Source organism: Idiotropiscis lumnitzeri, chromosome 18 (assembly GCF_059441095.1).
Source record: "Idiotropiscis lumnitzeri isolate Australia: NSW breed Sydney's pygmy pipehorse chromosome 18, RoL_Ilum_1.0, whole genome shotgun sequence".
NCBI lineage: Eukaryota > Metazoa > Chordata > Actinopteri > Syngnathiformes > Syngnathidae > Idiotropiscis > Idiotropiscis lumnitzeri.
In genome coordinates, this window is record NC_142408.1 from 5,005,940 (window position 1) to 5,033,708 (window position 27,769).

At 43.0% G+C, this 27,769-nt stretch overlaps 1 protein-coding gene across 3 annotated transcripts; it reads left to right on the forward strand.

The window, feature by feature from the left end:
- nacc2 (NACC family member 2) lies at positions 1-27,768 on the forward strand. 3 transcript variants are annotated; one of them, XM_088281265.1, is made up of 7 exons: positions 1-615; positions 22,199-22,367; positions 22,666-23,430; positions 24,389-24,565; positions 25,680-25,785; positions 25,960-26,057; positions 26,163-27,768. In XM_088281265.1, the coding sequence occupies exons 2-7, from the start codon at positions 22,256-22,258 to the stop codon at positions 26,678-26,680; spliced, it is 1,776 nt and encodes a 591-aa protein (XP_088137391.1). In that variant the 5' UTR covers positions 1-615; positions 22,199-22,255; the 3' UTR covers positions 26,681-27,768. The 3 variants fall into 3 exon arrangements, with proteins under 3 accessions (XP_088137391.1, XP_088137392.1, XP_088137393.1); XM_088281266.1 differs by lacking the exon at positions 1-615 and adding an exon at positions 20,391-20,780; XM_088281267.1 differs by lacking the exon at positions 1-615 and having other exon boundaries at positions 22,212-22,367; positions 22,666-22,815; positions 22,878-23,430.
- Position 27,769: the final 1 nt, after the last annotated feature.

Sequence of the window (27,769 nt, forward strand, 5' to 3'; positions counted from 1 at the left end):
TCACGCGCACAAGGAATCCCTGTGCGGTGTCATTTATTCGCCTTTTCACGAAAGCACTACGACACACTTGGCCCAACGAAAGGCCGCTTTTTCCGCTGTCATGACTGGATTGAGAAGTGAAGTGAAATGAAGTGAACAGTAGGGAAGGGGGAGGGGGATGTTCACCGGCTTCTTTTAAAGCTACGGAGTGCACCGAGTTCATGTGTCCGTAAAAGGCGGACCGACGAAGACACCTCTCCCGCCGCGTTCGCTAGCTCCGTATAAACCGAGCAATATAGCCCCATTGACTAACACCCCCCACGCCCCCACCAAAAAAAAGATGTCTGCGTCTTTAAAGCGAAGCGGCGTTAGTCAAACAGGCCATGATGTCAGGCTGCCCCGTCAACTGCTCGCGTGAGCCGACTTCCACTTCCAACACGCAGGCGGCCAGGAAGCGGGCACTCGGAGGGCAAGCGTGGCCGGGGGAGGTGCGCGACGGACGGCCACGGAAGAGCCACACAAGCCGATAGAGAGGACGGCAGGAAGGAAGAACCGGCGGGAGCTCCATTTTTTTAACCCAACTTCGTTGGTCGTTGTCGCCCGCTGACAATCCATGGACTAGCCACATATATTTAGGTAAATATATATTGGAATATATATGTTGAACTATACATATAGACTGCTTTATGTTTGTGACGCATTGGTTGTGTGCCTCGCGAATGTGCTGACATGACACTGCAGTGCTGCGTTCGAGTTTCAAAAGTCATTTCAAAATGGTTGCCCCGAGTACTATTATTTTGTTAATCTGTTGTCATACTTTTAACCGTGAGCGACCACCAGTGTTGAAAGTGGCTTTTGCCCCCCACCCCAAAAAAATACAACAACAAAAAAAAAGTTACGTCACGGAGGAGTCAAAACATAACCAAAATCTCCACCCACAATGAAGCAATTGTGGCGTGGGAGTCCCGCAATGCACTGAATTGTTGCTTTCTCCAATTGCAGTGAACGCATCATCTCTTTGAATGGCTGCTTTTTGTGGCCGCTGTAACTGCGCGACTGTAGTTGGGATGAAAAGGAGGACTTAAATGTCACTTTTTGTGGCTGGTTTTACCTTCCTTGAACCCTGAGGTCAAAGAGAGTGCGTGCGTCTCGCAGCCATTGACATGCTACCTACCTATCCAAGCTGTCTTCGGGCAGTAGGCGGGGTACACCCTGAACTGGTTGCCAGCCAATCGCAGCGCACACATAGACGAAGAACCATCCACGGTCACACTCATACCTCGATGCAATTTAGAGTGTTCAGTCAACCTGCCTTGCATGTTTTTGGAATGTTGGAGCAAACCATAGTACCCGGAGAAAACCCACTCAGGCTGGCGTTGGAATTGATCACATGACCTCTGCACTGTGAGGCCATCGTGCTAACCAGTCACCCACAGTGCCACCCTAAAGCGTAACATGAAAACACGTCTTTTGTGTCGCCGGTACCCCTAACTCTAAAATAAAAAAACAAAAAAAGGTTGTCCAAAAACGTCCAATGGTTTTCCTCTTTTTCAAAGGGTGCAAAATGCATAATTGATCCTTTGATCCTTGCTTAGGTCTTTTATGTATGTAGATATAATAATCCTGTTTTGGAGTACATGTATCCCCAGCTTTTATGCCACTCGGATATTTGCAAATTAATTTTTTTGGGGGGGACCTATCCGCTGTTATTTTCTGAAAAATGTAGATATTGACTCTTTGCGGCACCATCTTGTGCCTAAGGAACTATGTTCACGTGCGTTGAGGAGATGCAGTTAGACAAAAATAGTGCTTTACTGCCATCTTGTGGCATCGGCAGGCAAATATAAGTCCTTTTTAGGGACTGTCATTAAGACGCTGATTTTAACCATATTTTTGGGGCAATGTTAAATATTTGTAATGTTTTAATTAAACTTGTGGAGGTGTAATTTCTAGCTAATAATTGAATAAAATATTAAATTATTCATCCAAAACACATTTTTTAAAAATAAATATGAAGACAAAATCATTGGCGGAGGTGATGCGTATGATAAAATGTAATAATATCAAAATAAAATAACTGGGATAGCGCAATGTATGCTGAAAATTGAATATTCCACGTGCAATGTTTATGAAGCACTTCGGCGCGTTTTGGTGCCATAGTAATTCTGAGTGATGCAAGTTTTTTGTTTTTTGCGGGGTGACATGAGACGTTATATAAGGCAGACACAGAGACGACTTTCATGTTTATGATTAACACACACACACACACACATACACGTGAATAAGTTCATGTGCTTTCTTGTCTCCTTTCTCGCTAAACCTTTCCATTGCCTTGGCGCTCCTCCAGAGGGGTCGTGACGGCTCTCGGCAGCTGTATTTATGTGTGTGTGTGCGCTAGCTGTGTCCCGGGATGCCCTTCCTCCATAGGCCTTGTACTATACAGCATTCCATGAGGGGGCCCAGGGAGAGGAGGAGGAGGAGGAGAAGGAGGGTGGAAGGGGGGGAGTGTCAAGGAGAGAGAGAACGGCAGCACTTTTCAATCCCATTTGAGGCTTGAAAGCGCTGGTGAGAAGCACACGAAAAAAAACTGTGAACAAAATACGGCTGCACTAGTCTGCCCGGCAACACAAAGTTACGGTCCTTTCATTAAAAATGTGTATTTTTATTTCTTAATTTTTTTTCAGCTTTATACTTATTCACATCCCACTCAAATTTCTACAGTACATCAATTGCTTCAGGGTGGAGTAAAACCTGCGGCATAAGCGATGATTTGAAAACCAAAACACAGGCAGAGATTTAGAGGATAAAATATAAGTTTTGTTTCCTAATTGATTGTGCGAAAACATTAACAGGATCGATGTATTCACGTAAATGAATCGCATTCATTATTAATCACGCAAAACAATATTCAAAAATTTGGTTATTTGAGCGATTTTATTGTTATTTCAGAAGTGTGTGGCAAAGTGGTAGCCATCGCACATAGTAGCCGAGAAGTAGCGTTAACTGTACCCCCCCAAAAAAAAAAAACGCACAAAAAAGCAGGGCTGCAAATCCGGAATCTCTGTTGGAGCCGCAATTTTTTTTTTCTCATTAACTTAATGTGTCCCTCCTTGATTTATGAGTATGTTTACCCATCAGCCATTTTCCCTTCTTGAGACGCAGCGCTGACTCACCGTGGATGGCATGCCATGCACGGCAGCGGCCGTACGTCACGATCTCATACAATGGTCTCGTGTGTGCGTGTATTGGTGCCAGTTTAAGGTGTATGTGTGCGTGCGCGCAAGCATGCATGTGTGTGTTGGGGCTTGTCGCTGGCTGCGAGTCAACTGCAAAGTCTTCCCACTCGTCTTTGTTTTCAGTCAGAGTCGCAGCGTACAGTATAGCTATGAATCTACCGTGTAGGTGTCGGCTGAAATGTCTTTCCACTGCAGACATTTATTCGTTCAAGGTGCCCAAGAGAAATTATGTTAAAGTACTTAAAATATATGTTCGTCAGCTTAAGGCCCTTTTTTTCTTCCACAGTGTAAAACAGTCCCTAGGTGTGTGTGGCACCATTTTGTCAAAATCTTCACGTTCAAGCCAGTGCGCAGTTTAACGCAAGGTTGAAGCCGAGCCTTGAACTTTGACCCTCAGAACTTTGAGACGTGAGAAATCTTTTATGAGCTGCCTATTTTGAAAAAAAAAAAAAATCTGTGAGCAAGCCGTTTTTTTTACGTCAGTTTTTCTCTGCTCATGACTTGGCAGCTAGACTGAGTGAAGGTCAAGCGTTTTCAAGTGACGGCGGGGCTACACAGAAATGAGATGCCCCCCCCAACCCCAGTAGAGGGCTGCTTGTTGAAACCGGGATCACTTGCACGAGACGTAGGCAACAAACTCAAATCAGGCTGGAAAACTAAACGTGTGTGACAAGTGTTCAATAATTTGACAACAGCATGTCACGGACATGTTATTAAGACGCATTATCTGGACCTCACTGTCGCTGTGCTCAAAACTTGAAGCCACCGTTGCCAAAACCACATCAGTTCCTGTCTTCGTTGAATCTCTACTCCAGGTGGCCCAATTTGTATTCTCGGAACTTTATTACACGCTCTACATTATTATTTATTTTTAGTGAGGAAAGACAGTAGACACACACTGTGGCAGCCGCTCCCTTTTTTTTTTTCAATTTGGAAAAACAGGCTCAGCAAAAAGCTATTAGGTCTCTTGAAATGTTGCCCGTTCGGCTTTTCTCGACTCCTTTCAGGAAGCATTCCAAGATGGCAGACAATGAACGGTAAACATGAAGTGAAATGCAAACCAAACTTTCTCTTTTTTTGGGGGGGGGAAATAAAAATGTTAGATAATCCTCACAGCTAATATCATGTGGCAAGAAACTCTCAACAAATGCATCCGCTGAGTGTGTGCGTGTGATTGCGTGTGTGTGTCAGCTCTCTGCTAAGTGACATGTTTGGCCATTGGCGTGATGCCAAGCCAGTGTGATCACATGGCATGAAATGGCGTGCCTGCGTTTTGTGTTTTATGTTCGTGTGATGCCGCATGTCCGTCCGTTTGCGGCTGGCTGGGGGAATGAAAGGATGGGAAGAGAGAGAAAAAAAAAACAGGAGTGGAGGAGGTGGTGGTGTGTGTGTGTGTGTGTGGTGTGTGTTTGTGCGCATGGGGTTGATTGTTACGAGTATTTTCAGCATGAATAGGGAGCATGTAGCATGCGTTTAGTCCAAAACAAGTCATGAGCTTGTCCTCAACGGGACGGAAAATTGAATTTTGCCACTTAACGACACTTGAAAGTCCAAGAAATGTGCCTTTTTTAATTTGAAGGGCATAAAAAAAAAAAATCATCAATCTTATATAGCCTAATTTTGTTGTCTTGTGACCCCTATTAAATCTTCTGGAATTTGTTCTGCCATGCATGTTATACATAAAATGTCTATCTTAATGTTTATACAACCTCGCTGCCAACAATGACAATCGGCGAGTAACTGGGCTCAAATCTACAGCACGCACAATGCCAGATCGGCGTTTGCTTCCTGATTTATTATTTTTTTTTCTAGTCAACATTTAAATTTTAATTTGGCCCACAATGTAATTGTATTTGGCCCGCGAGGCTATACCAAATGATTACCATACCATTTTACATTCTATATGCCGTATTTTCTGGACCCATATATAAGCCGCAACAACCCTTTTTACAAAAAAAAGAAAGAAAAAACCGATATACAAGCCACACCAGGCTATAAGCCGCAGTTTTCTGTGTTGAAAAAAAACGAGTTGTTTACTGCATGTTACAGAATGATTTCATCCTGTGAATGCACATAAAGGTAGAGAAACAGATTGTTAATACAGTGCCTTTTAAACACGGCAACAACTTTGCCCATTAAAACAGAAGAGAAAAAAAAAATTGCGATGTATTTAGTTTATTTTCTGAACTATAGAGCGCCCCTAGTGGTGAAAGAAAAATCCACAGAAAAGCCGCACCGTTGTATTAGTCACGTGGTTCAAAATTGAGGGAAAAAAAGTAGCGGCTTATCGTCGGGAAAATACGGTATATTGATTATTTTTTTTTTTTTCTCACCCAGCCCTAGTTTGAAATCAGATCGCAACTACGGCTGCTGCATACGTAATCTACGATATCAATGGTATCACGATACATCAAAGCTTCGTCAAACGTGTCACTGAAAATCCATCTCCCTCCTTCCATCTGTCTTGCCTAAGTATTGTCTTGCTCGTTCCAAGCAGCAGACAGCGAGTTGTCTGACTCGGCACATTTCTCTGGATCTTTTCAGCTGCAGTGAGTCGACTCGCAGTGAAAGTAAAACCTATAATTTGGAGCGAGATGCCCGCAGACGCGCACAAGGACAAGAAAAAAAAATAAATAAATAAACGGTTGGCCTTAGTCACCGGGACATCAAGCAGGCAGCAAGTATTCGCTTACGTGAATGGCATTTTTCCTCGCAGCCCACCTCAATTTTCCGGGCTGTCGTGCCGCGCGCCGTGCGTAATTAAATTGTTGCGAACTTCAAGCCTCACTCCAGGATTGTGCCGGTAAACAAAGCCTGCAAATGAGCGTGTAAAGTCATAAGCGTGGGAGCATAATTGACATAGATGCTTCCTATATATACTAAATGTGCTCCGTGGAGAGTGTCAGGAAATCGACCAATGTTGCGTCTGACAAAAACTCGACCGATACGAAAGGCAATCGTGCGCGTTTGTAATTCCACCCTCGTGACAACGGCTTCTTCGGAGCAGCGTCGTAGGCGGAGCGAGTGGGTGTTTGCGGGACAGGCAAGCGGTGAGGATGCACGTTCAGTGCAATCCGATGAGTTTGTCGTTTCAAAGAAAACATCCCAAGATTAAAGTTAAAGCAGATTTGTTACTGAGATTGTCGTCCCTTACAAAGTTGTTTTTTTTTTTTTTCCATTGATTTCATGTATTGTTGAGTTGTTTGATCCTCGCTTCACGTTTTCACTTGTACGTGACCAACTCAAGAGACTCTTTTAAAGCACTCAGAACCCGTGATTTGATATTTAGGCTGAAGTTCCAAAGGGTACGCTCATAATTCGCAGCAGTTATTTGAGTTAATGGAAGCCTCAGGACACTTGAGCATAAAATGTGGCTTGATTTTCTCATATTTTTTTTTTCCCCTGTTTAAAAATGAGATTCTGTATTGTACAAACGTGAACAGTGAACAGGCCACGTCTGGAAATATCCCTTTCCCAACATCCTCCTGTTATGCTAATCTCATTTCCATGTGACATTTTGATCTGTGAAGACAGACTTTGCCTGTTTTTTTTTTTTTTCATTTTTATGCTAACAAAAAAAAAACACATGAAGTTTGTTACGTTCCTATTTGTCTTAAACAGTCCTGCAAAGCCATTGTAAGCGTACAAAAACTCGTACCCTATTTGTTTATGCATAATCCTGCTAATTTATTCAAGAACTACCCGACCAAAAAACAACAACAAAAGTCCCATAATACACCTTTGAATTACCAATATTTTTTTTTCTAGAACATTGTTCGAAATCACTCAAGAAGGCTTGCCAGAAGTCGATGTGTTGCCTCTTATAGTGGAGTGTCAACTCTACGGCAAGACGCCGAACCGCTGCGGAGCCATATTTGTTACCTTTGTGTGATTTTTAAGCTCCAAAAACTTGAGCATTACTCAGCTGACGGTATGTTTGTGAAGAACAATAATGCACAGAGCGGCGAGGGGAGTTAGCGGTATTAGCCATGCTAAGAAAGTGGCCTATTTGGACTGCTTGATTAAGTCTGACCGGGGACAAACAAGCCGTGTTTACCCAGGTCATTTGGGGCTCTTTGCCGTCCACCGAGGTTATCCAAGGTGACATGTTATTTGAGCACATGTACGCTCGGCTTAGTTCACAGTAATGTGTGTGCGTGTGAGTGCAAGGGGGGCGGACGCTCTAGGGAGGGTGTGCTCTGAAAATAAGTGTATGCATGGATCGTCTCTAACAGCGATGGTCTGTTGTGATATCGGAACACTTAAGCCTCTTGTGTGTTTTTAGCGTCATGAGACTTTTTTTTTTTGGATTCACCAACCGCGATGTACCTTGATTGTTTGTATTTCTTTTTTTTTTTTCTCCACGCAGTCAAAGCTGAGCACTGTACTTGTCTGTGTGACTGCGTGTATACTCTTCTGGTGGCCGCGTTGAGCCGCTGACATGTCACGCATATGTGTCAACTCTGAAACGGCACCATGATGTCAGTATTACCTCTGCCAAGCGAGCAGCTACGTTTTATTTATTTATTTATTTTTTTTAAATGGCAGTCGGTCAGTTGGAATTAGCATCAAATTAATGTGCGCTATACAGGACCGAACAATTTTAGGGAAAGATTGAATTGCGATTTTTCTGACAAATCATTGCGATTTTGATTAAGTTCAGTTTTCATCAAATCAAATCAAACCAAACATTTGCTGCGTACTGTAATGTTTACAAACATGACAGAAAATTACATCATACCGTCAAACTATTAAAAACTGTTACTGTAATAATTCAATGACATTAAAGACGCTGTGTGACAGTCTTATTTTTTTAAAGGCTTTAAAAATTATTCTTCATGTTTCTTCTTTTCTATGCTTCTTTTAATGCAAATTATATGTATATTAAGCAATCAAAAAATTGATTAGTTTTTATTTTAATTTTTCGTGAGATGGCAGAAAATAACATTTGACACAGCCTGCAATAGAAGATAATTTTAAGGAGAAAAAAAAGTGTGTTTGACACAGTGTGAAAAATGTAGGTGTCAAAAAAGGGGGGGGGGTAGCAACACCAACAACCCCGTGGTGATGACACCCAAGACAATTACTATGACTACGACGACTGATTTGAGATTTTCTCGATACACAAAGACTCAAATAAACTTAACAACTAAAATGCGGCTCTCTGACGTCTACCCGCCATGTTTATTTTTATTTGCTACAGCCCAAAATGATAGATTTTTTTTTTATTTGTGATTCAAGCACCATAAAAATAAGTAAAGATAAATTAATTTCTAACCTTCAGGTCTCCCAAAAAAAAATGCTTTTGCTCTGGCGATGCAGTGACGTCCCCATGAAAGTCCATTAATCAACTCGCTGCTGCTGCAAAACAAGGAAAACGACATCTTGTCTGGTATCAACAGAAAACTTTTGGTTCTCTGCATTTCGTATTTAATTGAAACTACGGGAAAAAAAAAATCGTTGTTTCAAGGCTTACAACACAGTCGCGATTTTGGCGATTAAAAACCTGTAGCTTCACCTAAGTGGATTTATGAAGTCCCACATTCATGTTGGATGCTGGCTCTCAAAATCCGCTTTTGAGTTGAAGTCAGGACTCTATGCAAAGTCCAATTCATAAAAATAAATGTGGTCTGAGAAGCAAGTCTTGCGGGACTCCTTTTTGGGGCTGTTTGATATTCTGACATCCACAGTGTGAAACTCAAAGGGAGAGTTTGGCGGGGGGGGGGTCAGAAAATGTGTAAATACGTCCATGTGAAATGCACATAATGTACAGCATGTGATAGCAAAGCAGCAGTCACGCAATAAATCTGTTAGACTGGCATCCGCACATAGTCACCATGTGATATCGCCTGTGTCCAAAACATAACACAGGGCTGTACATTTTTTCCAGCGGCCTAAGGGTCTTAATTTCACGCTGGCATGAACCAGCAGATCATCGATTTGATGGGCTGAACTAATAAAAAAGCTGATTTTTTTTTTTTTTTTTTTTTTAAACATTTTCCTGCCTGTGAAAAGATGATGAACAAGTCGGTTGTTTGAGGACAAGGCGACGGTTCCACGTTTGCTACACACGTGAGATGAAGACTCGGCTAGCGGAATTGCCAACCTGCTACGTTTAGGCGGGATTGTGCAAATGCTGTTATATGTTTTTGGTGTTTTTTTTTTTTATTTAAGGCACATGAAAACATCGAAAGGAACAGTGTTGAGATGAGTTGTAACTTGTTTTGTTAGTTACAAGAATGATTTGTTTGATAAACAAATCGGACGAAAATTTTGAATGAAGTGTTAATTTTTTTTTAATGTTTTTCGGGAAGAAAAATAGGGTAAAAAATTGTATTGCCTTGAAAAGGCTAAAAAAAAAAAATCGCAGATTCAGACATTGTTTTCATAGGAAAAAAAATGCAACGTATTCCCAGAAAATTTGCTAGGTTGTTTTTTTGAAATAAATGTTCTGGTTATTAAATTGTAAAATATGGGGAAAAATGCAATGCTTATGAGAATAATCTTTTTATTGTATTTTTGATTATATGTATTATTGCTTATTGTTTATTTAAATTAAAAATATTTTTTCTTCAAAATTAGTCAAAAAAAAAAGTAAAAATGACAAATGTTGCAGTAACAATATTTTGGAGGGGAGTCTAAATTTACGAGGCAGGGGGAAAAAAAATGACAATATTATTCTTCTTCATGAGAAAAAAAGGCCATGAAGGAACTGTGTGGCATTTCCTTCAATGGTAACTTTCTCCTATAAAAGACGACTATTTATATTCATCTCAAAATCGTTTGTGTATTTATGTATGGGGTGTATTTATTCATTTTAGTTCATCTTTTAAATGGAAACCGATTTTCTGATTCAAATGCACTGTATGTCTTTTTAAAATTGAGTGATTTTATTAGGAAGTAGTCAACGTTTCAGCTTGTTATTTGTCCGGAACCCACAGAGACGCTGTTGATTCCACTTAATAGTTTACTAAGTAAGATGAAACAAATGACTGCAGTGTTAAAAGTTCCGACGTTAGCGCGAAAAATGGGAGAGAAGTGAAGCAGGTCTCATTTTCTTGGGTAGGTTTCAGTTTGGGTTGATTTGCTGCCGCGTGACTCCACTTTTGACAAGGACATCACTTTGCTCTCTCGGGAAGATGCTCTTGATGGTTATCGCAAATGTGCTGTGGCTGAGATTGTTCTGTTTACTTTTTTTTTTTTTTAACATAATTGGCAGTGCTTGTTTACCCCGATAATTCACTGCTGTAGGTTATTAAAATTTTTTTTTTTAAAAAGTCCAAAAGTTGCGCACGTTGGCAAACAATCATTGGTCGTCCACTCGGAGGCGTGACCTTGATTTTTTTTTTTTTTTTAGGACAACGGCGGCCTGCGGACTGTCACTGGCTGTCACACGCGTCGCGACAATTCAATTAGATTTCACAGGACGTCTCCATCTTTGACGCGCGCCATGTATTTGTTCCAAACATGATTCGATTTTCACAGCACATGAGATGCTGGGACAAAATGCTACCAATCGGCGTGAAATGGGAAGCCGACCAGCACGGATGTGATTTATGGAAGAGACAAAGTACGGAAATCATATTTTGTTTCGTTCAAGGGGTCTTGACTTCCCGACGATACCGACAACGTGCCGTTTTTGAGGTTGTCAACTAGAAAGGCAGGGTGGAAGATGATGACTTTAGAGATGTACGATAAAAATCTATTTTTATTTTTTCTCCCATTGCTGTTTAATGCACTGATAACGAAGATCAATACGTCATTTTTTTCCCATTAATTTCCGACATTTCAACAGTTTGAAGCAAAAGCTGGACTCTGATTGGCTGCCGTTGCGCATATTTCCGAGTAAATACGCTCGCAGCTCGCAGCTGGTCACATCATATCACAAGTCTCTTTTTTTTCCCCAAAATATATATTTTTTTTCCTCTCAATTTTACAACTTCTTGTTCTTCACACCCCAAACTTGCTGTGGGTGAATCAACGCCACTTTTTGTTTCATTGCTCTTATCTTGTCTCTATTGTTTCAAAACATGATTAATTGACAATCAATTCCACGCAGTCGACAGAATTATTCAACGATGAATAATCAATTATTGTCACGGCTTGTCCAGATCACAGTTACTTTGCAGTCCGTTTGAATGGATTTTTGTTGTTGTTTTATTCATGAACTTAACAAATATGTATAGTTGTTGTTTTGAAGCAAGTCAAGTTGCAATTGCAAAGAACTTCAGGATGTGCTGATTATACGTTTCTTGGTTGTACCTCCGTTTGAAGCCAGCCTTGATTTGTTTCTTCATCTGTTAGTTGGCTGATTTTTCTCAATTTGTGTGAGTGTGTGTGTGTGTGTGTGTGTGTATGACCCAACAAAAACTGCCTGGTGGTTTTTTTTTTTTTTTTTGTGATGGAAATCCATATTGTCACACAAAAAAAAAATGTTTGTTGCTGCGAGAAAACAACTTTTAATTTTTTTTTTTTGCTGATTCTATAACAACGACCCCAAAGAACTCCGCCATTTTCTTTTAGAAAGTCAAACATCCCCCAAAAGGCAAAATGGTCATGAAGTGTGAAAATTTTGACGCACTTCAGATCAGCCAGTGCAATTTTTTAAATGATAAACTTCAGAAGAAAAGATGGGATTACGTCTAATATATTGAACAATTCACACGTGTTAGTTTAACCAAGTAGATGCTGATGTAGTTAGCCAAAAACATGGTGTGGCTAATGACCAGCGTTAACGTAACCCCGAGTCGTTGCACATTATTTTAGTTGTTTTATGCTGTGGTTAACTCCCGTACCCTTTTATAGTATTGTACTTGAACTTGAGCAAACATAAAATTTAAAACATAACTAGCATGTAGCTGAAAGCGCAGTGGCTAATGAGTAGCATCAAAGTGGCGCTTGGTTTGTTTTATTTTAGAGGCGCATCGATTAATCGTCAACAAATCGATAATGAAATTAATTTGTCATTTTTCTTGATGATATTTGAGCCCTTTTAGAGACCTCGTTTAATTTGAAATTGTCCCAATGTATGGATGTGTATTTCTTGAATAGAATTATGATGTGATATATTCTCCGAGCGCCTTCCCTGGCTGATCGGCTTTCCTGTGTCTGGAATAAATGCTTTTCATTGGCGTGAATGCGAGTGTTTCCGAAGCATATCCATATCCATATCTTCCCTGCAGGCTCCTCTTTGGCAGCTTCACCTTCCTTTGTCACCCTCCCTCCTCCTCATCCTCCTCTTCCTCTTGTGTCTAATTGTCTTCTCCCCGCGACTGTGATTTTGCAACTTCATACTTGTTCTGTTTGCGTTTTTCACACACGCACACACACTATCGCTCCTCGCTCCTTTTGTTCATGTATTTGCTCTCACGGCTGTTCAGTTAATTTTTCTGTCTGTTGAGTTTGGGATTTCGACTGTCGCACGTAGATGTATAAAGGTTGCTTTACGTGTTTGTGTTCTTCTTGAGGCATTAGCTGCCGCCGCTGTTTGTTTGTTTGTTTACCTCCCGCCGCCACTTTGGAGTCCATTTGCCTTTGCCTCAAGGGATCACGCACACACATATACACCAAAAGATGCACGCGCAGAGACAACAGCATGCATTGGTCCGTCTCAGGTTTCATGATGGCAGCCGCACTGTGTGGGTCCGGATCAGGGCTGGGAGAACGGGGCCCATTGTAGTTTTCATACTCTTTACAAGTCCCCCGAGGGCCATCTTAAAAGTTGTGAAAAAGTCTGATTTAATGAGGTTGTGGGATGGACGTAGTGGTTAGCACATCTGCCTCACAGTTGAGGTCCTGGGTTCAAGTCTCGGCTTTTGACTCCTTGTGTCGTGTTTGAATTTCTTTGTCGTGCTTGCGTGGGTTTTCTTTGTGACTGATGGATTGTGTAGCCTGCGATTGGCCGGTGACAATTACAAGCTGTGCCACGCCTCCCGACCAGTCGGTTGGGATTGGCTTCAGCTCACCCACGATAGATCGGCTAGATCATTTTATGTCCTCCACCGAAACAAATTATGTGTATCGACTTTGTGTTTCTTGCTGAAACATCAAAAGCACAAATTATCTTGGTTTGTAAAAACGTTGCCGTATTATTTACCAAGCCCTTGCTTAAAATAAATTGATATATGGAGTGCTGTGCACAGTTTTGACAACCACAAGTCTCGGCGCCCAAATCAGATGTTAGTTGTAGTACCAAGACTGACCTGTAAGAGGCAGCATATTGCCAAAGGGCATCTTTTGACTTGTCAACAACAACGCAAGTTTCCTTATTGGCTATTGTTCCGTTTCACAAGATCCCACAGCTGATTTGATTGTAATAGAGGAAAATAAAACTTAAAATTACGCCTGATTGTTGAAAGGTGACCAAGGGTCTTGAAAGTGACCAAAAGGCAGCATCTTGTTCCCAGATGGTGCAGAAGTTTTGCTTTTGTCTCTTTGGTTCCGTTGTGGCTCCAACAGCCAAAGCCCGATTGCTGCATTAGTGGAAAAAAAAAAAAAAGGGACACCAACCCAAACTCTTGTTTACAGCCACTTTAATATTTACGATTGCATTTATCGGATGATAAAAGTTTAAGGTTACGCATTATCCAACTCAGCTGCTATATAAACTTTACACTCCATTTTCCAACCTGGAATTTTGCTTCACCCCCCCCCCCCCCCCCACCCGCGCGCACTTTCCTCATTACATTAGCAGTGCGTTTTTGAGTGGAAAGATACCAGACAAATGGGCCCACTACAGATCATTTCATTGCTGTCTGTTTGTTACATAACTGCGTGAATCATGGATTTTTTTTTTCTTTTTTTGCATAAAGAAAAAGGATGATTCTTGATCCTTGGTGTGCGCAAACAACTTCACCCGGTGAGATCTATACTCAACGTCGTGTTGCATTATGAGCGGTGGTAAGCAACCTCTCTCTCGCTCGCTCTCTCGCTCTCTCTCTCTCTCTCTTTCTCTCGACATCCCATAATGATACCCAGACAGGCAGACAGCGGGTCCCCATTGGTAGAACTGTTGCCAGGGAGCGTTGCCGTCTCAACGTGGATAGAATCTGTTGTCTGGTACACTTTAGACATGGGAACAACTGCAGGATCTGAATATTTATAATGCGGCCATTGTTCACATTGACATTGTATAGATGCGAATAAACCGCAGCCATTTTGACATTTAAACAGCGGTTAACGACAAACATTTCAACTTTCTATGTCAGCACTTTTGCGCAACTGCACTGCATCATCCCGAGAGTTTTTTCTTAACTTACCACACCAGTGATTGACAGTGATAAAGCTGTCAATCAAAACTGAGGTCAGCATAACTGAATACAATACAAAGACGAGATTATATTTCATGACGAACGTTGATTGTGTGCAAATATCCCCAATTTGAATTTGAAGCCTGCAGCAGGTTCCAAAACTCAGAGGAAGCGGCAACAAAAGAAATTTGATTGGGAAAGTTGAGGAGCGCTAAAAATACAAACAGGTTCATTGTAAACAGGTGTTGTGTCAAGTTTGGGTCTAAAAGGTGTGTCTGAAAAATTCTCATACGGATGATTTAGTCTATTTTGACAGAAATTTGGAGGTTTACCTTTTTTTTGCCATCATTCTCAAAGCTTACTGACTCGCACCAACAACGAGACGGGTAGGGGTCATGTCACTCTACGCTGCTCACTGCCCGAAGGACCTGCGCTTTTCTGTCTCTGCCAACGCATAAAAAAAAACAGCACGAACGGTATAATGGAAAAATGTTTGTGTTTTTTCAACCTCGGTTTCTGACGGTGCCATACTATGTATCAAGGTTACGTACGCCGAGTTACTGCTGCAGTTCCCGTCATAGGATAAATAATGTCCACTGTAACTCTGACTGTACTCCTGTTGGTGAAAGACTAGAGCATCTTCTGATTTAGGTTCAAATTCAGGTTACATAGGCGCCGCGGGAATGGAACTCCATCCTAAAACGAGAACTGCTTCTATCGAAATGTGCTATCACTGCTGTTTGATGTGCCAATGCTGTCTTTTTGGGAGTTATTAAAATTAGCATGTATTGTATACGTGTGTGTGTGTGTGTGTGCGTGCGTGCATGCCATCTGGCCGATTGTCTCCCCGTCCTGATTTTATTCAAATATGCCTGGACCTGCTGCTCGAGCCAGTGACGCTTTGCGTAGGTATGAAATCCTTGATTAAAATCCTCCAAAAGAAGGAAGAGGACATTGCCGCGACGCGTGATGGCGAGACGAAAAAAAAAAAAAAAAAAAAACTCTGGGAAAAGTTTGAGGTGCAAATGCAGGGCGGGAAAATGAGGACACGAAAGAAGGCGGCGGGGCTTTTTTATTTTTCATCAGGCATGTGCAGAATTTATATTTAATGCAGATGGGAGGGGAGTTTATGTTGGCGCATGCATACGTGCCCGGCTATTCACTCCCCGCTTACATTCGACTGAATATGCGGCTGCGTTTGTGCTCGTATGTGTGCACACTCTCGGCCCGTCCTGTCTGCCTGACTCAACATATTCTCCATCCCTCCCCTCCATTACGCCCCCCTTCCCTCTCCCCTCTCTCTCCCTTGGCTGGCACGAACATGCATGTCTGTAGACTCCGTAACGCGCCAACTTCACTGCAATGCAGCCCTCTGTGCATTAATTGGCAGCGAGACAGCGGCTACGTGCTATGCAGGCGAGGAGCGAATAGAGGGAGGGAGGGGTAGAATTCGTGTGGAGGGTAACATGAGGACAATCGTCACGGTAACTGATGGATGGACGAGCAGGTTCACGGCGACGCACGCCAACAAACAAGAGTGTGCATTCCTGAGTGTGTACTGGGAGATGACGTGACTGTGTCTATAAAAGAACACCGCGAGGGAGGAGGCGAGTGTGTGTATACCGTTGTGTGTGTGTGTGTGCGTGTATGCGTGTGTTGTATATGTCCGATTGTATTAGCGGATTTGCGTCTCCTGCCTTTTGTGCTTGCTCGCTCATGTGAGCCTATATGTGCAGTGCAGATATCACAGCGGCGGGCCCAAGCTCTTTAAAGCCGCAGTCACTGCTGCTGCTTTTGTGCGTGTGTGAGAACCCTCTTTTTTTTTTTCTCTCATACCACAGCACAGGAGGTAAAGTTGAGCACAACTTTCCCCTCCTTCAGGTAAACAGTGCAGTCGATCCGAATGGCTACGTCAGAAGTAGTTTGTGCCATCGAGGCAATTTAACCCACGGAAAATAGAATAAATCTGTTTCAGGGTCAAACGTTGGCCACCATCAACCTCTTTTCAAATGTTTTAAGTCATATTTTTTTATCTGGTGCACACTTTAACTCATTTACTGCCATTGACGGCTGAGGACGTCAAATATCCATTTTTTTTTGTTACTCGGCTGGTTGTGAATGGATGAAAATGTACAAACAATCAAAACACCGACGTAATCAGAAGTTACACCATTAACTCTTTATCAACTGATCTAGGTCACATTTTAACATTCCTGTCTGGCGTTTATGAGGGTTAAGGGGGAGGGCTCAAACCACTGTAGAAATTAAAATGTAAAAACAATATAACACCCAAGTCCAAGTTCCAGGATTAAGATGATGCCATCGTCAACACTTAAATGGACTGCTTTAGAAATCTAATCTGGAACACTTTTTATAAATCAAGTATTGCATGTGTTCGAGGTCAAACTGTGTCCATCATCAACCCTGTGGTGATTGTTTTAACATTCTTATTTGGCACATGTGGGGGGGGGGGTCACTGTTAAAATCGGGATGTAAAACCAATAGAACACCGAGTCTTGGGAATTAAGTTAATCTGTTGCAGGTTCAAACGACGGCCATCATAAACTCTTTAGCACATATCTGAAGTGGGAACATTTTAACATTCGTATCTGGCACATGTGTCAAGTTAACCACTGGTGAAGTCAATGTTTCAAAAGAATTAGTTGTCAGAGAAATGACGTTGGATAATCCGCCATCGCCGACCTTTTGACTCTTAATGGTCGTTGATTAGAATGTGCTGCTTCACATTCAGCAACGGTCAACTCAACATAAAATCGATTGAATGCTTAACAATCACTGGAACCATTTTTATTTATTTATGTTTTTTTTAAGTTTATTCTTGGAATTGTGTTGCATGAAGCGCTTTGAGCATCATATGGTGTCGATAAAGTCCTCCATCAGTACAGTCCATGAATTAACAACTTTTTACTCAAAAAATGAGATGTCATTCTCGGAATTTAAGAACTTTGTGTTCAGCTGAGAATGCTTTCTCATAATTGTTGCTCGTGGTTGCGGTTATAAACATTGCCACACAGTGCAGAGGTCCTGGGTTCGAAACATGGCCTCAACACTCACGTGTGGGGGTCTCTGGAGGAACTCCACCTGGCAGTCTTAAGAGACATGGACTTTTAATGAGTTTTATAAACAGTACTCTTCATCAATCTGGCTCCCAACGTTCTCTGATTGCCTTTGCCAGATCAGCTTTGCCGGTTGGAGTCTTATCGTGGACCATTTTCTTCAACTTCCGCCAAAGAATTTCAATTGGCTCGAGATCCAGACTATTTGTAGGCCGTGACATTGATCTGATGCGCCTTTCTTCAATGCATGCTCTCGACCGTTTTTGCTACATGGCTAGATGCGTTAATATCATCTTGAAACATGACTTCAATCGATGGGATGAAAATGTCTCCACAGCACCTTTACCTGACATGCAGCCCCGGTCGTTTTTGTTTGTCGTCACCTTGTCCAATTTCATCCAGTCATCCCCAGTACACCGTTGCATCCTTGAAGAAGTTTTTTTTTTTAATAATCCTTTGTTTCAATTGACGTCTCTCGTCTTGGAGCCATGAATCATGTCAGTCCATTTGGTGCAAAAGCTCTCCAAGGTGCGATCACTCCTGTTTAACTGCAGACTAATGAGCAAAGCTAATCTGATGCAGGTGTTAGTTTTGGGAATGGAAGTTTACACGCTGTTTCAATGTTTTAGGCCCCCTCTGCGGGTACACCCCCTCCCTTTTTAACTAGTTTAATCCCAGCCATTTTCACGAGAGGAAACACCTCAATCAAAGTGTTTTTTTCTGGATTTTGACTGATTTTGCAAGGCCTACAGAATATTGTGTTGTAAAAATATAAAAACATGGAGCTATAAGGCAACAACAACAAAAAAAAAAGACCAAGACGTATAAATACGTCTTTGGGAGGCGGGGACTGCAATTTTGAAAACGTATATATACGTTTTATGGATTGAATGAGTTAATTTATTTGTGTCAAAGCCAGAAAGTTGTCATTTGAAGTGCCATAAATGAGTGATTTTCTATAAACGTAAACAACTCAATGAACATCCTCTGAAACTAGTGATTACACTTCATCGATCGTGGGAAATAAGGCATAAGACTGAGAGTCTTCACTTGCCCTTTTTGACAAACCTAGAAGGAAACCCGAGGACTCAAACATCATCCAACGAGGCGTAGACAATGTCAAAATTTGGGCATAATTCCGCGCTACGTGTAGCTTGTTCACAGTGTTTTCTCTGCGTATGCGTGTAGGTGTTCGCTAGAAAGGTCTGCATGATTCACTGTAAAACACAACACTTACTCAAGCCAACTTTAACCAAAAAAAAAAAGTCCTCCAAAGACACTCCAAACAACTTTGCCATGATGCATTTTGGCTGCGTTAGGAATGAAAATGAAAACTTGGATATGCACGTAAGAAGTGGCGGTGTGTTTTTATTTATTATTGTGTCCAACTGGGATTTCCAGAGTTACTCTACATTGTTGGATGTCCAGATGATTCGTCTTGCCTCATCAAGTCATTTCTCTTTTTATTTTAGTCATCCTTCCTTTTTGCTCCTTGTCTTTGGTCATGAGCGTCGTCACTACTGTTGTAAGAATAAACTTAAACTGGATTTCCCCAAAATTGTTATAAAAAAGTAATTACGATAATAAGGAACTAGACACGTTGGTCAGGACTCATTGACTTAGACCATGATTTCTGTGACGTATCTTAAACCATAGGTGTCAAACTCTGGCCCGCGGCCCAAATTTGGCCCGCAGTGTAATTATATTTGGCCCGCGACGACTATACCATTGTACATTCTATATGATAATAGTAACATTCAAAAAGATAATAGTAATTTGAAAAACTAAATATTGTATTGCATTAGTGAAAAAAAAAATCAGTATTTATATTGTTTTTAAAAAATTAAATGCCGGCACGCGACTTCGTTCAAGTTTTACTTATCGGCCCACTGTGAATTTGAGTTTGACACCCCTGCCTTAAACCTTGATACTCTTATAAAGAAATGCCAGTGTACCAAGTTGAAACCCTTCTCAATATTTAAAGGATATAACTTTATTGTCTTTAGCATAGAATTGACATCACAGTAGCGTAGATAGAGTACACCATGATACCAAAAAACTGTTAAACCTGAAATTTGAACACAAGCAGAAGGAACAAACAAAGACAGCGCAGACAATGTTCAATTTTTTTATCGTCTGTGAAAAGAGACTAATATATCTGACGATTGCACGGTCGTTTCTACTAATACATCAAGTCTACATGAATGTATCACACTGCCCCCTGGTGGCCAAAGGATGCATGCCAGGAAGAGCAGCACAATCCCCATTATCATGATGCACAAACTTTTTATTCTTACATTCTATACAATTGATTGGAGAGAAGTGTGTGTTGCATTACGAGAATGCCCTCGGAATAAATAAAACTGTTGATGAACTGTTGGGACCACTCGACCGCGATTGCCACGATGCGATAGTTTTCCCACTGTTGACAGGAAAGAACAGTGGCTATAGCTACGCCACGGTAACTTATAGCCCTATTGCGTGAGAAGTCATGTGAACGATCCCATGCGGATCGCCGCCGCCTGGTCCGGGGGGCGAGCGGCGCTACATGCCTCAACCTAATTGTCTTTCTCTGCTCGTACTGTCCTCAAATGACTTTCTCCGTCTGTCTCAGCGACCCACCTCCCTCCCTTCCTCTCTCCCTCGCCTCCCACCCCCTCCATCTCGACACTCTCTCCAGCTCTGCCCACTTTCTGACTCCGTCTGTAACTGTAGCCTGTGTTTTTTTTTTTTTTTCTCCCTCTCCCTCCCACTCCCTGCGACGTATAGATACTGCATTGATCCGACACAGGCACAGTCGCGCGCACACACAAGTGAGCCTCCCACTCCTTTCATCATTGATTCACACTGCTCTCTCTGGCTCTATCACACATTCTTGCTGTCTCTCTTTCTGCACTGGCACTTGTTGAATCTGAGCCTGGGGAGGAGGACGGGGAGATGGGAGAGCGGCAGAGAGATCATGACAGGCAGGAAGGGGGAGTCTTTACAGCACAGAATGGAATACCGACTTAGAAGACGGCAAAGTCAGTCATGCTGCAGCAAAAACGCCAATCCTGTCTTTTTGAGGGGGATTTAGTGGGGGTGACACTTTAAGAGAGCACGTCAAACTCCGCTTTTGGGACCTCGCCACCGCAAAGCAGTCGGCCAGCCACTGCTTTGTCTGCACGTCGACTGCGAAGACTGTCTGAGCACGTTTCTCTGCATTTGTGCCTGACACGGTTATGTGCCGCTTTCTCCAGGTGAGTAGGTGCTTACGTGCCAGAATACACACTCATTTCCCTATGTAGCCTGCATAGGGGGGGTGGAGAGCGAGGGTGCGTGTTTAGGCGTGCATACTTTTATGTAAGTAAGGCAGAGTGCGTATGTGAGTATGTGTGCATGAAGTGGGAAAGAGAGGGAGTATGTGAGAGAGGCGGTGACATTTTTTTTCAGTTTATATTCCTGGAAACTGCTCTGTAGCATTGCTCAATAATGAAACTTGTGTTTGCGTGTGTGTGCGTGCATATATATATATATATATATATATATATATATATATATATATATAAATATAATTCCCCCCATCCCCCAAGTTCAAACTGTGGTCATGGTTAACAACGTCACGCAAGTCCTGAGTGTGTCTGGCACATTATGAAAAATATTGGGAAATCATCCGTTATTTATTTATTTATTTTTTTTTTTTAAAGATTTTGCCTCAAGTCGCGCAAGACCTTAAGAGTTCGGGCCGTAGTTCTATGAAACAACAAAGCTCTTAGTATATCTCGTGAGATGCAAATAATAGTGGTGTGGCATGTGTTCAATTTTCCGGAAAAAAAAAAAAAATGCTATAACTCATGCAAAACAATTAGTTCAAACCATGGTCATGCATGACGACGAAGCCCTTTGCGTGGCTTTACAAGATGCAATGAAATAAATATAATTGTATCATTGGCCAATTTCGGTTCACCTTTACCTCAAGTTGCGCAAAATTACCTACGGACTGTAAACTTCACATATCTCACAAAACATAATAGATCATTCTCAAATTCGTTTGGTCAATTTTGAGGAAAATTGACCTCAAGTCGTGCTTTTTTAGATGTATCACTTCAACATACTTCCTTGACACCAATTACTCTGCTACTTAGCGGACCATAACGTAAGTTTATTTTATTTTTTTTGGTTATACGGCAAAAGTGCGACCCTGGATCCCATCAATTTCCAGAGCTTCCAATGGGAAATTTCCCATAAATGCATGCTCATGATGCTGTGCAGTTTGGCCATGAAGCGGTCAATGTATGGAATGAGGCTACACTTTCTCTGAGTTGAAGTGTCGTATACAGAAACACATTTGACGTTGACCACACACACACACACACACCCACACCCCCACACACACACACACACACACAGCTCAGTTCTGTTTATATTTAGTGGACCGACTTCAGTCCTCCTTATGTTGTTTGTGGCCTCGGCTTTCCTAACCGGACACGTTTATATACTAGCACGCTTCTCCTTACCTCGTCCTTCTTTGTACGATTCTCCGTTTTCTGGAGAGCTTTCCATCCCTGAGGATGGCGAGTGAGCTCGCTGATTCCAGCTGACTTTGGGCAGAGTTCTTCCTTGATGGGTCACCAGTGAACTGCAGCGCTCCTTACGTTTTGTTTTTGTTTGTTCGCAGATTTCTCCCCTCACTGTCACGTTCTGCGGTCCATAGCAGAAGTCTCCCGGTCCAAATATGTCGCAGCTGCTCCACGTGGAGATCCCCAACTTCGGAGCCACGGTGCTGGGCTCCCTGAACGAGCAACGTTTGTTGGGACACTACTGTGATGTCTCCATCCTGGTCAAAGGTGCGTTGGGTGGGAAAACGTGAAAGGATGGAATTGATTTTGTTTTAAACCTTTCTTCTTTTTTGAAGAAAATGCATTCTCATCTCTTTACCTATGTTTGTAATTTTAGAGGGGGTCATATTTATACTTTTTTTTTAAAGACTATACAGCTCTGTTCTATAATTTAACTCATTCGCCACCAGCCGAGTAAAATTAAAAGAAAGAAAAAGATCTTTGACGTCTTTAGCCGTCAATGGCAGTGAATGAGTTAATTTTAATAGTTGGACAATTTTTGTTCTTTATTGTTTCTGAATTCCAGGCCAGGCGTTCAAAGCCCACCGGGCAGTACTGGCCGCCAGCAGCTTGTACTTTCGCGACCTCTTCAGCACGTCCACCAAGACCCAGTTTGAGTTGCCCTCCTCGGTCACGCCGGCATGCTTCGAGCAGATCCTCTCCTTCTGCTATACGGGTAAGCTGACCATGGCGGCGAGTGAGCAGCTGGTGGTCATGTACACAGCGGGCTACCTGCAGATCCAGCACATCGTGGAGCGCGGCATGGACCTGATGTTCAAGGCCAACTCGCCGCACTGCGATTCACAGACGGCCGGCACCTTGGAGGAGACGGGCTCGGAGCCGCAGAGCCCGTGCAACAACGGCAGCGGCATGGCGGTGGCCGCTCTCTTGGCAAACCCCGGCTGGTCCCCGTCCCTCCTCATGCCGCCGCGCAAGATTAAGCTAGAGGGTGGCGAGCCCACACCCCTCACCATCACAACCACGCAAGGCAAAATCTCCTCGTCTGAGTTGGGTAGCCGGCTGGCAAGGGCCGGTTCGCTCTTCTACACCACAGCCGGGGGGACCACCATACCCGGCGTGCCTCCTTACCACCTTATGGGTGCCGGGGGAGGTGGGTCAGGGGGCGGAGCGACGGCAGAGCGTTCAAGTCCCGGTGAATCCAGTTTGCCCACCACCGACAGTCCCACGTCGTACCAGAACGAGGACGAGGAGTTTGAGGAAGAGCCCTATGACGGAATGGCGGAGGACAGCTTCAGTCACCTCTATGCACGTCCAGGCAACCCCTATGGCAGTGAGTCATTTTTTCTTTATTTATTTACTGGTCAACCTCCTTTTTTTTTTTTAATTGATTGATTTATTTGTTTGTTGTTGGGTTTTTTTTGCACCACCACTGTAGCGTGTTTTTAGGTATTTACTGTAATGCCTTTGCATAAGGAGTGCCACAGTCAGATACCGATGACAAGATGCACAGATAAGAAAACAAAAGGAGCACAACCCGTGGCATAGCAGCTGTCGGTTAAATATCACTCCCAAAAAAGACTTGCTTGTGATTTCAGACTTGTTTTCATAATGTTTTTAGCAGATTTTGGAACATCCACTTTTAGGTCCTAATTGCTTGACCCTTATAACAACGTGAGCCCATTGCTGATGCTTGAAATTGTAATTTTTGTAAACGACGACTACCCATTCCTTACAATTAATTAGGGCTATCAGAATACCGACATGGTCATGAACACAACGAATAGTGGCTACCAAAGAGCCAAGAGACTTTAAGATGTGAATGTTGACGTTTGAAACTGTCGTGTTAGCATTATGTTGCTTCTTTCAGCAATTTGCTTAATTGCCACTCTTTGCGGTCCAAAATTTCTCGTTGTTTGTTTTCCACTGTTCGCTATGTTTCAGCGCCAGTTCGCCTCACTGTATGTCCCGGAGATTCAGTTAGTGTGTCATCATCCATCAGTTGCTAATAAGACGCATTCATTAGTATACAGACTGTGCGAGCTTTGGCTAAGTGCAGTATTTTTTTTCTCCCGTTGACTTTGGCTCGTGCCCGACAGAGGAAATTCATTTGATGTCTCGCCAAATTTCGAAGTAAAACTCAGCATGACTCGCAGAAAGACGGAGGTCGACTTAACCTAACCACAAATGTCAGATATTTTTGGGGAACGTGATCGCAGTATTTGCTGCTCGTTGAGACATGTCTTTATTGCGTTATTTACTTTCACACTCCCCCTTTCATTCTTCGTCAGTGCCGGACAAGCCCGAGATTGCTGGCGTGCCACTGGCCCTGGAGAACCGCAACTGTGTGCTGATCCGCCGGGACCTGGTGGCACTACCCGCCAGCCTCATCAGCCAGATTGGCTACCGATGTCACCCTAAACTCTACACTGAGGGAGACCCCGGGGAGAAGCTGGAACTGGTTGCTGGTAGGCACTGCGACATAAACATGCACGCTAACTGTGTGGCTGGTGTGAGAATTTATTGTAAGCAGTCTGCATCTTTACCCACAGCTCCTTCTCGTCAAAGAGAATTCAAAGGCATTTTATTATGAATCCCACTTGAGTTCTAGGCAGGACACGTCTCGCTACAATGTAGTGTGGCGGCATCATTACCCAATCCCCCTTCAACCCTGCCCTTCATGCCTGCACACTGCAGGGTGTCTCAGTTGCCAAGCGTAACATGCGTGGATGCTGGATCCAATTAATTTGCATCGGAGGGAATGTCCTGCCTCGAACTGTGATTCATTCATCCATTCGTGATTATTCACACATCAACAACATCTCCGGCTGAGAGATGGATGATTAAGTTGCCTAGCTAGTTAGTGGTTAGCGTGAAGAGCTAACAAGAGCAGTCTATATTATCACGCAAGTCTGCTTCTCGTCAAATATCACAATCAGATGGACTCAAATGGTGGACACGTGTCACAGAATAGTTAACGGAAAAAGTCTACACCAGGTGTGTCCAACTCCGGTCCTCGAGGGGCCCATTCCAGCATGTTTTAGATGTCTCCCTCCAGCAACATACATGACTCCAGTGAGTGCTGATGAGCTGATCATTTGAATCAGGTGTGTCGGAGGATGGAGACATCTAAAACATGCTGCGTCGGGACTCTCGAAGACCGGAGTCGGCCACCGGTGAGCGACGACACCTTCAAAAATGAAGCGTCCTGACCCACATTCAGTTGTGAAGCCTACATAGTGAATAATTTTTCATCATAACATAAAATGCTCTTGGCTATTTGTTCCGTCACATTTAAAAAGCTCATGTAAGCATGAAGTATGAAGAATTTTCAACGTGACTGGTCCAAAAATGGAGCGTTTAGTTTTGATTGACATTGTTTCTTTTGCAACAAACCTCCATGAAATTCGAGAGAAGTGGTGGATTAACTTGTCTTTTATTGTCAATTAAATGGGACAAGCATAGATGGCTAGTGCGAGGTTAAAAAGCTAACGTTAGGAAATCACACAAAGATGGCATGGACTGAAATGCGTAACAACAATCACAGAAGTATTTTTATTTATTTTTTTGCTCCCCTCCCAGGTACACAAGTGTTCATGACTCGAGGTCAACTGATGAATTGTCATCTTTGCGCCGGGATCAAACACAAGGTTTTGCTGCGGCGTCTTTTGGCGACGTTCTTTGATCGGTAAGATTGCTTTGTGATCATTTCTTTTGTGTCTTGTCAAAGTCCCACACACACACACACAAAAAAAAATCCCATTTCACACCCCATCTGTGTCCACGTCGTTCAATGCTGTTTGGACTGACTATCACTGTGTGTTGGACTCTGCCCCCTGGTGGCGACTGTGGGGCATTGCAGAAACACTTTAGCTAACAGCTGTGGGACTGGTATCCGCTCCTCCACCAGTGACCCGAGCAGGAAGCCTCTAGACAGCAGGGTCCTCAACGCTGTCAAACGTGAGTCATTGCTTCAAAAATATACCACTCACATCCACCCTTGTCAATTTATCTCCCTTTTTTTTTAATGTCACTTCCACACTTGAATCTTTTCGTGTGTTGCAGTCTACTGTCAAAACTTCAACCCTAACTTCAAGGAGAGCGAAATGAATGTGATTGCTGCTGACATGTGCACCAATGCGCGGCGCGTCCGCAAGCGCTGGCTGCCCAAAATCAAGTCCATGCTGCCCGACGGCATGGAGGTGTACCGCGCCAGCATGGCCATGGGCTCGGCGGCCCCCGTGCCCGTGGGCCTGAACCTGGGCGCCAACCCGCAACAGGTAGCGCTCCCCTTCGAGGCCGACTTCAAGAGCTTTGAGCAGAGGCTGTATCCCGAGCGCAAGGACCCCCTGAGGACTCATCCGGCGCTGGCCGACGGTAGCCCGAGCTCGGCGGCCGCGGCTTCCGAAGCGGAAGGCGAGGGGGTCCAAGAGGAGCAGGAGGAAGATGAGGAGGAAGCCGGCTTAAAGGCCGCCGTCGCCTCCGCAAATTTGCTCTCCAACGGCGCCGAGGCGTCCGCTTGTTGCGACGCGCCGGCCGAGCAAGAAGCTTTCGGACAAGGTCTGAGAGTAAACGGACAGTGAATGTCGTCTCGCAACATGTCGTGAAGTTCTGCTTAACCTTAGCTTGTTCTCCTCCTCTGCCATCTTTTTTCTTCTTCTTCTTCTGTGCTTCCTCTGCGGTGCAAAAAGCTTGTGATCGTACGCCAGGGGAATTTGCCACACGTGTAGACGCACAGAGGCGCTTTTGTGAAGCGCCCCTATTGTTGACGTAGAAAAAGCGCTCCGAGCAGACGCAGGCATCAAGATAAGTCACTCTTCCACGCCGTTCGAGTTTTCCTCCGAATTTCACCTTGACAGATAAATAATGTGACTCGCATACAAAAGCGCCTCTTTCCTGAGCGAGAGAGACTTTTTTCCAAACAAGCAAGGAATTATTTGATAGCTCCAAGTGAAATACGCACAACATCAAATGTTCAAGGACAGAACATATTTTACTGCTTATTGTGTTGGATTTCTATAACATTTTTGTTTCATTGTTCTCATATGACAGATTTTCAACACGGGCCAAAATGTTGTGAATGTTTTGTGCGCAGAACACATTTTTATTTGGCTCATGTTGACATTTTGTCCACTTGTCACAATATTTGACGGCTTTTTTTTCCCTAATTGAGCATCTCCGATCATTTTTTTTTTTTGCAGAACACAAATCAATTTTTATTTCGGCGTTTTCATAGCACCTGTCATCTCAGTGTGCTCCAGAATTGCAACTTTTATTTCAGTTAGCTGTTTTCGATATTTTTTTTGTACATCGAAAAAAAAAGTCACATTTTTCTTGTGTTAATGTTGGCAACAGTACTTGAGAGCTCAACGTTGGCCAACAATTGTAGCGTTTGTTCAATTTTAGGGGTTGTTGTTGTTCTCAGAACACCGGTCAGTTTTATTTGGGTCACATTTTGCATCGTGGTCAGAGAACTTGATCTCAATTTTGGCCCAAATCATATTTTTTTCTTTTGAATATTTTTCATGGGGAAAACATAGATCACGTTTACTTGGACCATTTTTCAAGTTTAGTCCTTCGACAATCTCGTGTCATAGTCGGAATGTTCATATATTTGTTTCGTATTCAGATCACATGTCACGTTTTGATTTGGGCTGCGTGAGTTTTGTCCC